The sequence below is a fragment of the Silurus aristotelis genome (genome assembly GCF_946808225.1).
Source record: "Silurus aristotelis genome assembly, chromosome: 21".
Classification (NCBI taxonomy): domain Eukaryota; kingdom Metazoa; phylum Chordata; class Actinopteri; order Siluriformes; family Siluridae; genus Silurus; species Silurus aristotelis.
In genome coordinates this window covers 1,373,364-1,384,240 of record NC_139594.1, presented here as the reverse complement: position 1 = coordinate 1,384,240, position 10,877 = coordinate 1,373,364, and the positions used below count along the sequence as shown (strand labels likewise).

General features: G+C 43.0%; 1 protein-coding gene across 1 annotated transcript in view; it reads left to right on the top strand.

The window, feature by feature from the left end:
* Positions 1–230: 230 nt before the first annotated feature.
* Positions 231–10,877, top strand: part of parp10 (poly(ADP-ribose) polymerase family member 10) — a 16,684-nt gene continuing 6,037 nt past the window's right edge. Inside the window, exons 1-9 of the mRNA XM_083524354.1 lie at positions 231–776; positions 4,600–4,775; positions 4,878–5,120; positions 5,199–5,429; positions 5,745–6,775; positions 6,916–7,131; positions 8,275–8,395; positions 8,483–8,625; positions 8,980–9,778. Coding sequence (XP_083380480.1) covers positions 4,601–4,775; positions 4,878–5,120; positions 5,199–5,429; positions 5,745–6,775; positions 6,916–7,131; positions 8,275–8,395; positions 8,483–8,625; positions 8,980–9,778 — 2,959 coding nt within the window. The 5' untranslated portion in view covers positions 231–776; position 4,600. The remainder of the gene's footprint in view (positions 777–4,599; positions 4,776–4,877; positions 5,121–5,198; positions 5,430–5,744; positions 6,776–6,915; positions 7,132–8,274; positions 8,396–8,482; positions 8,626–8,979; positions 9,779–10,877) is intronic.

The window sequence follows — 10,877 nt, the reverse complement described above, 5'->3', positions numbered from 1 at the left end:
TATTTTGGAATGAATTTTGAAAATGTGTTAGCTGTAAGAGATTTTTCTTTATTCTTCAAAGATGTTTTGTTTGGTTTCTTTCACATAGACGAATGCACATATGATAAACATTTTATTAAGTCCAGCAACATATCCGTGCTGTTCAATCCTTAAAGTAATTGAACTCTGTTAAGACAGTAAACCTGTGCCACCATTTTAATAGATTTTGCTAATACTTCGATTTATATTGAGGAATTTACTTGTGACTTGCGCTTTACTTTATTTGTTTAGTCGTTAAACTATTTACTTATATATTTGTTTTTTTCCCCAGGCATAATTTATTTTCTTTCTCTTTTTTTTCTTTATTTTCTTTCTGTGTCTGTGTATTTATGTATGTTTACATATACGTGTGTAAAAAAATGTCAAATAAAATTATAAATACAAAATCTGTTTTGCGCATGCGCCCCATTTCAACAAGCACGCAATACAAAACCATCGTCTGCGCATGCGTCCTCTACTCACGAGCCTCTTCCTGGTCGGGTAAAGATGACGTTGCCGTGCCAGGTGTAGTTTCCCCCATATATTCTTTTTATTTACACATTAAATGTAAATCAGAATACAATGATGACACTTCGCCTCAGCTTGAATAGTGTAACACGTTTTTTTAAAAGATAAAAAAAATAACCATTTTTTGTGAATTGGTTGCACTTTGGCTTCCGCGAGAAACAAAAAATAGAATATAACAGGAAGTAAAGCGCATTTTTTACGTCATGATCTGAAGCCGAGCTGCGTTTCAGGTGAGATCTGAGAGTTATATGAAGTTTACAGGATTTTATGTGTGTATTTGGATTGTTCCTGCATGAGGAAGCAGTGTTTCTGAGAGAAAACGGGTTCTGACGTGTTTATGGGCAGCAGTGACTTCATACTTTCAGTTTCTGTTCAGGAAGAAAAACGAATCAACGTTCAACTCATCTCTCGTGTGTGTGTGTGTGTGTGTGTGTGTGTGTGTGTGTGTGTGTGTGTGTGTGTGTGTGTGTGTGTGTGTGTGTGTGTGTGTACATATCTTTGTTCATAAATAGGATACAGTAATAGTTAAACTAATAATACTAATAGAGTAAACATATAAACTGTGTGTGTGTGTGTGTGTGTGTATATGTGTGTATGTGTGTGTGTGTATATGTGTGTGTGTGTGTGTGTGTGTATGTGTGTGTGTTCTTGTTAACAGCACCTGTATTTTAGTCCGTGTCTGTCTGTCTGTCCCTATAAGGCATGGTGTTATGAGAGCAGGTCTGACCTGTACATCTGTCATATAACATTCATATACCCGTCATAAACACTTCATATACCTGTTATGTACCTGCTACCTACATGTCATATACCTGTCATATACACGTCATTTACATTATATACCTGTCATATACACGTCATATACCCACCATATACACATCATTTACATGTCATATACCTATCATATTCTTTCACATACCCATCATATAACAGTCATAAACATGTCATACACCCGTCATATAGCTGTCATATACATGTCATATACACATCATATTCCGGCCATATACCAGTCATATACACGCCATATACCAGTCATATACACGTCATATACCAGTCATATACACGCCATATACCAGTCATATACACGTCATATACACGCCATATACCAGTCATATACACACGCCATATAAAAGTCATATACACGTCATATATCAGTCATATACACGTCATATACCAGTCATATACACACGCCATATACCAGTCATATTCACACGCCATATACCAGTCATATACACGCCATATACCAGTCATATACACGTCATATATCAGTCATATACACGCCATATACCAGTCATATACACGTCATATATCAGTCATATACACGCCATATACCAGTCATATACACGCCATATACCAGTCATATACACCCCATATACCAGTCATATACACGCCATATACCAGTCATATACACGCCATATACCAGTCATATACACGTCATATATCAGTCATATACACGTCATATACCAGTCATATACACGCCATATACCAGTCATATACACACGCCATATACCAGTCATATACACACGCCATATACCAGTCATATACACGCCATATACCAGTCATATACACGCCAAATACCAGTCATATACACGTCATATATCAGTCATATACACGCCATATACCAGTCATATACACGTCATATATCAGTCATATACACGCCATATACCAGTCATATACACACGCCATATACCAGTCATATACACACCATATACCAGTCATATACACACCATATACCAGTCATATACACACGCCATATACCAGTCATATACACGCCATATACCAGTCATATACACGCCATATACCAGTCATATACACCCCATATACCAGTCATATACACGCCATATACCAGTCATATACACACCATATACCAGTCATATACACACGCCATATACCAGTCATATACACGCCATATACCAGTCATATACACGCCATATACCAGTCATATACACACGGCATATACCAGTCATATACCAGTCATATACACACGCCATATACCAGTCATATACACACGCCATATACCAGTCATATACACGCCATATACCAGTCATATACACACGCCATATACCAGTCATATACACACGCCATATACCAGTCATATACACGCCATATACCAGTCATATACACGCCATATACCAGTCATATACACGTCATATATCAGTCATATACACGCCATATATCAGTCATATACACGCCATATACCAGTCATATACACGTCATATACCAGTCATATACACGCCATATACCAGTCATATACACGTCATATACCAGTCATATACACCCCATATACCAGTCATATACACGTCATATACCAGTCATATACACGCCATATACCAGTCATATACACGCCATATACCAGTCATATACACCCCATATACCAGTCATATACACGTCATATACCAGTCATATACACGCCATATACCAGTCATATACACGCCATATACCAGTCATATACACGCCATATACCAGTCATATACACGCCATATACCAGTCATATACACGCCATATACCAGTCATATACACGTCATATACCAGTCATATACACGCCATATACCAGTCATATACACGCCATATACCAGTCATATACACGTCATATATCAGTCATATACACGCCATATATCAGTCATATACACGCCATATACCAGTCATATACACGTCATATACCAGTCATATACACGCCATATACCAGTCATATACACGTCATATACCAGTCATATACACCCCATATACCAGTCATATACACGTCATATACCAGTCATATACACGCCATATACCAGTCATATACACGCCATATACCAGTCATATACACCCCATATACCAGTCATATACACGTCATATACCAGTCATATACACGCCATATACCAGTCATATACACGCCATATACCAGTCATATACACGCCATATACCAGTCATATACACGCCATATACCAGTCATATACACGCCATATACCAGTCATATACACGTCATATACCAGTCATATACACGTCATATACCAGTCATATACACGCCATATACCAGTCATATACACGTCATATACCAGTCATATACACGTCATATACCAGTCATATACACGCCATATACCAGTCATATACACGTCATATACCAGTCATATACACGCCATATACCAGTCATATACACGCCATATACCAGTCATATACACGCCATATACCAGTCATATACACGCCATATACCAGTCATATACACGCCATATACCAGTCATATACACACGCCATATACCAGTCATATACACGCCATATACCAGTCATATACACGCCATATATCAGTCATATACACGCCATATACCAGTCATATACACACGCCATATACCAGTCATATACACACGCCATATACCAGTCATATACACACGCCATATACCAGTCATATACACGCCATATACCAGTCATATACACGCCATATACCAGTCATATACACGTCATATATCAGTCATATACACGCCATATACCAGTCATATACACGCCATATACCAGTCATATACACGTCATATATCAGTCATATACACGTCATATTTCTGTCATATACACGCCATATATCAGTCATATACACGTCATATTTCTGTCATATACCTGTATACACATACTGTCATATGCTTGTCATATATGCATCATATTCCTGTTATATACATGTCACCTACCCATCGTAAGTTATATAACTGTCATATATGTCCTAATTCCTGTCATATAACTGTCATACTCCCATCGACCTTATTTCACTCACTAGCGTATTTACATACACCACAATCAGAAGCTTGTTCAGACAGGTTGTGTGTATCAGGCTGATGGTGTTAACACTGCTCCTGCATGGAGAATGAAATGATCAGAAGGTTTCAGGAGCTGAGATACTGAGAAGAAGAAGAGGAAGTAGTGTTTGGTTAAGTGTTCTGAGTCAGGCCGGTATCTGATATTTGTCTGATTCTTGCTCATGTCAGATGACGCCGGAGAGGTCCAGCCGTTCGTGAAAGTGCTGACTCGTGTGAGTAGAAGGTAAGAGAATTGGGACACAGCCTAAAAGGAATTTTTTTCCCCTCTGATGATCAGGATGGAGGATGAAAGCGTGGAAGATCGCAGCGTAGAGGTCCTTCAGATCCCTGCTAGTTTGGAGGATGACCTGCTGTGGCTCTACTTTGAAAACAAGAGAAGGTCTGGAGGAGGGAACCTCATTTCTCTGGAAAGGACAGGAGACAAAGCTGTACTGGTGTTCGAAAATGCAGGCGGTGAGATTCGTATATGTGTCTCAATTAAAATGTGTTAAATACAAACAGAGCTCCAGATGTGTGTGTGTATGTGTGTGTGTGTGTGTGTGTGTGTGTGAGTAGCTGCGGTGAAGGTCGTTGAAAAAGGCTTCCACACTCTCAGCAACGCCACACTGATTGTACGTAAAAAACCCTGGAAGGATGTTGGGAAGCTTCTGCTGCGTGGGCTGTCTCTCACCACCAGCCTTGACATGCTGGAGCTTTACGTGGAGAATCTGACGGGGATCGAGTCGGATCACTTCACCCTGTATCCGTCTCCGGGGAAAGACCTGGTCCTCGTTCACCTCCACCAGCCTGCAGCTGAGGGTCAGTGAGTAGACACACAGTAACACACACTCCACGTGTTCTTGTGCCATTTTTTTTTACAAACTTTCTTCTGTACAGATTTTGATAAGATGCAGAGCAAAGTTTCGAAGCGATCGCTAGACGGAGCGAGAGTCACGTTGGAGCAGGTGGAGTGCACAGACTCCATCGTGGTGGAGAACCTACCCCCTGACCTGACCGAGGATCTGCTCGCGCTCTACTTTGAGAGCAGCCGCAGTGGAGGAGGAGAAGTGACGGCTGTGAGCAGGATCTCATCACAACTTGCTAAAGTCTCCTTTAAAGATGTGCAGAGTGAGTTACACGTGAGACACGTGTGTTTTAATATTATACAGTATAGGGCCGGTTTATTACACTACAGGCCACACCCACTATATACACACCACACCCACTATATACACACACCACACCCACTATATACACATATAGGTCAGACATACTATATACAGGCCACACCCACTACACAATGTTCATACACTATTCTTAGGCCACACCTATTTCATAAGCCATACTCATTGCACATAGGTCACACCCACCAAGCAGAGGCCACGCCCACCACATAGGCCTCTATGACTGTTCGAGACTTTTAAAAATATTTTTGTTCCCCAGCTGTGGACAGCGTGCTTCAGAAGCCTCACAGACTGGAGGAGACGGACCTGATCGTGAAACCTTATTATTCTTTTCTGCACTCGGAGGAAGGAGCGTCTCAGGAGACGTTGCGGAACGGAACACCTCAGAGCGAAGATGATCCGATGGGCCCTGTATCTCCTTCGAACGTCCTTCACACTGATCGCACCAGCACTGGATCATCACTTACACCCAGTCAGCAAGCTGTCACCATGAACCCTGACCTCCAGATTACTTCAGAACCCTTAAACACTTCAAAAACCACCAGCCAGGTTCTTCAAGCTCCACCCAAGCAACAGCCTTGTGTCTGTCACGTCTCCATCCCCGACCCCAGCAAACGTGAGCTCGTGTCTCTCTGTGACGTTCCCGAGCAGCTGAAACAGTCTCACCCTGATTATGAGATTGCAGTCATGCAGAACGGCGTGACGGTGGAAGGCCCGAGCCAAGACGAAGCCGAGAAGCTGAAGAGCAAGGTGCTGGAGTTCCTGAGCGGCGTGTCGCAGGTCCACGTCCCCATCAGCGAACTGAAAGCAGAGTTCCTCCAGAAAAAGGACGTGAGGGACAAGCTGATGGACATGCTGAAGCTCCAGGGCCTGCCCTGTATCTACACGGTGACGGGGGGCGTGCTGATTTTAAGCTCCGCCTCTATGCAGATAGTGAACCGTGCATGTGACGTGGTGAAGATGGAGGTCAGCGAGTCCGTCCTGCCCATAGAGCCTGAGAACAAGTACATGATCTACTCCGAGGAGTGGAGTGCCTTCCTCCAGACTCTGCACACGTGCTTCGCCCGAGCGTTCCCCGAGGAGGACTCCGTCTCCATGGTGACGCTGAAGGACCTGGAGCAGGAGGTGAAACAGAACATTGTCCGGTTCCTCAGCACACCCATTCAGAAGGAGATCGTACTCAGCATGCAGCCTGCCATGCTCACCTACATCCAGCTGCACCATCAACAGCTGCTCATGGACATGGCTGAGGTCGTCATCTTACCCCTGGACACCGAAGATGGACTAAGTGTGAGTCACCACACGGCGTTTTCATGACTTCATTAACGTTATAATCATCAGTATGTTTATTCATTATCAATAGATAATAATTATGATCATTAATAAAATATTGACATAATAAAAATGGCTTTTCTTGAATAAATGAGCAGATCCAGGGAAACCCCACAGCGTGTCAGACAGCAGCCGAGGTTCTCTCCAGCGTGGTTTCCTCCACCTACACCAAGATTATCATGGTGAACCAACCAGGCATCGCTCGCTTCCTGCTGCACGACCCTGAGGGGATCGGCATCCTGGGGGAGATGACCGCCAAGTTCCAGGTCTACATCAACCTGGAGATGGTGCACTGGAAGCCGCTGGAGGACCAGGTAAAAAAAGTGAAATTGGTATGTTCTATAGATTCATCAAACACACTGATATAATTAAAGTGTTTCATCTTTTAATGTTGATGATTTCGGCTCACATTTAACAAAAATCCACCAAATCACCATCTCAAAAAATGAGAACTTCATAAGACCAATAAAAAATATTTTGAGTGAATTGTTGGTCTTCTGGAAAGTGTTTATTTACTGTATTTGTTGGTTTTCTGGAAAGTGTTTATTTACTGTATCCGTAATCAATACTTGGTCGAGGCTCCTTTTGCTTTAATTATTGCCTCATTTGGGCGTAACATGGAGGAGATCAGACTGTGGCATGGAGGTGATCAGACTGTGGCATGGAGGTGATCAGACTGTGGCATGGAGGTGATCAGACTGTGGCATGGAGGAGATCAGACTGTGGAACTGCTGAGGTGGGATGGAAGCCCTGGTTTCTTTGACAGTGGCCTTCAGGTCATCTGCAATTTGTGGTCTCTTGTTTCTCATTTTCTTGAAAAAATACAACATTTTCTTCTCTTTCATCCGAAAAGACGACTTTGGCCCACTGAGCAACAGTCCAGACCTTTTTGTCCTTTGTCCAGGTAAGACACCTCTGACCTTCTGTGTGTGGAGACCCTTGAAGCACTGACTCCAGCTGCAGTCCACTCTTTGTGAATCTCCACAAATTCTTGAATCTGCTTCGTTTCATCTTTTTCTACCACATTTAATGTTCTTGGATCCAGCAGTCTGTAAACAGCAGCTTCTTCAGTGATGATCTTTTGTGCAGGGGGTCAATGATCGTCTTCTGGACAACTGTCGAGTCAGCAGTTTTCCACCATGATTGTGTAGACTGAACCAGGCTGAGACACCATTTGAAGACTCAGGAAACCTGAGCAGGTGTTTGGAGTTAATGAGCTGATTATTGTGAGACATCACGAGTCTCCAATATTCAACTTTCTCACAATATTCTCATTTTCTGATACTGAATTTTGGGGTTTTATCAGCTGTAAGTGAGTGGTACTGAAGTCATGGGTGTGCGAAGTGAGTACGAGTGTGTGTTGAGTCCAGGTTGTACAGACCAGTCACACAGTTGTGTGTGTGTCTGTGTGTGTTTATTTTTGATCTCGCTGCACATCTAAATTCTGTTTTTTTCAGGACATCTTTGCTGTGGCGTGGAAAATGATGTCGAGTCAGAGCTTCGTGAGAAGCTCATCATCTGAGGGTTTGAGGGATCTGAAGGCGAGCGCTTCCTCGGAGAACGATAAAGACTTCTCAGGTTCCTGTTCTTGTTATTTTGTTGTCACGTGATCGTACAGGACTTACGAGATGTCACTAATCAGCTTCACCTCATGTGTCTCCTCAGCTCGTTTAGAGGAAGCCAAGATGATCTTGTTGATGGAGAGCGATGGCTCGCGCACAGCGGCGGAGGAGAAGAAAGTGGAGGAGAAAGAGACAGAAGAGGAGGATATGGATCTGTACACAGACACCTTGTCCTCAGGAGAACAGGTAAATTCCAGGAGCAGCTTCTTCTAGAAAAGAAACAAACACCTGGTCTCTTTAGTGTGATTTCACGTGTTAAAAACAGTTTCTTGTGGAAAAAACTTCTAACTTTTTAACCCAGATGAAGAAAAATCTTTTTGTTTATTTTTAAACAATGAGATGAACGGATGGAAGTATTGATACTAGAATTGGGACGCATGGCCTTATGGTTTATGTTCTAGATACTGACATTGATAACTTCTAGATAATCATATAGTTTCAGATGCTTCCTTGATGAAATGTTTGAAATTCCTCTATAAGACCTCTGTGAGCTTCCTGAATGCCTCAGGGTCCTAAAGTCAGCCTGTTGTGTTCTTTCAGTTGGAAACCCTGGAGTCGATTAAAGCTAAAGACCAGCAGGAGGATCTCATGAGTCTGGACGAAGATGCTTATCTCTCTCTGGCCATTCAGATGTCCATGGAGTCGAGTCAGAATCAGGATCGCCGGGCGGAGGAGGAGTTTCAGCAGGTCCTCCAGCTCTCCAGAGACGAAGCAGCTTCAGCGGACGAGAGCCTGATGCTGGTAAAGGCGGTGGACGAGTCTCTGCAGGAGGCCATCAGCTCGGCCAACAGGGCGCAGATCGAGGTTTTTGCGTGTTACACACACGACCTGGTGCGCGTGGACATCGCCCTGGGGAAGAAGGTGGGCCTGAGGCAGTGCGAGGAGAAACTGCAGCACAAGAGCTTCAGGAAGCTTTCGGCCTTCCACCGCCGCTGCCTGGACCTCATCAGGAGGAAGCACGCCGTCGACATCCAGATCCAGGGAACCACGGCCATCGTCTCAGGGTTTAGAGACTACGTGGCCGGAGCCATGCCCGACCTGAACGCACTGCAAGAGAGCGCAAGCGGCTTGACCTCGGACGCAGAGATCCTGAAGACAGTGCAGTGGGCGTGGCACGAGGGGGAGCAGGCGGCGGGGGGGACGCCGTACCCCCTCGAGGCCACCGTGTTCATTGAAAACGCCTGGAGGATGAAGCAGGACAAACTCGACATCCTGTTCAACAACCAGCCCTACACCATCGACTTCATCAAGATGCAGGAGTTCAGCGTGTCGTCCGGACGATCCGTGCCCATTTCACGCAAACTCGTTAGCTCTCTCGACCTCTACACAGAATTCCAAGGTCAGGCTCGGAGTCAGAAAAGTGCATGCTGGTTCTTCACCTCATTCTCCTGTAGCCTGTAGAGTAAAATACAGGAGAGATCATCAGGGGCCAAACACTTTTTACCGTACTTTTAGGTCAATCTAAATAATCGATGGGAGTAAGAGTGAGGGATGGGTATGGTTTAGTTTTTATCCATACGATACCGTTATCAATACCGATACTAATCAATACCGATACTAATCAATACCGATACTAATCAATACCGTTATCAATACCAATACTAATCAATACCGATAATAATCAATACCGTTATCAATACCAATACTAATCAATACTGTTATCAATACTGATACTAATAAATACTGATAATATTCAATACTGTTATGAATACCGATACCAATCAATACCGATAATAATCAATACCATTATCAATACCGATAATAATCAGTACTGTTATCAATACCGATACTAATCAATACCGATAATAATCAATACTGTTATCAATACCGATAATAATCAGTACTGTTATCAATACCGATACTAATCAATACCGATAATAATCAATACCGTTATCAATACCGATTATAATCAATACCGTTATCAATACCGATAATAATCAATACCGTTATCAATACCGATAATAATCAATACCGTTCTCAATATCGATACTAATCAATACTGTTATCAATACCAAAACTAATCAATACCGTTATCAATACCGATACTAATCAATACGATACTAATCAATACTGTTATCAATACCGATTGATCACCCTGTCTCCATAACGTCCTACATGCGCTGTCCCTCTAATAAACTCATTTCTAATCCTGTCCATCGTCGTCACTTCCAACGAACATCTCAACATCTTCAGCTCTGCTCCCTCCAGCTCCACCTCCTGTCTTTTACTCAATGCCACTGTCTCTAATCCATACAACATCTCAGGTCTCACCACAGTCCTATAAACTTTCCCTTTCACTCTCACAGATACTCTTCTATCACAAATCACTCCTGCTATCACTCTTCTCCACCCACTCCACCCTGCCTGCACTCTTTTCTTCACTCTCACAGATACTCTTCTATCACAAATCACTCCTGCTATCACTCTTCTCCACCCAC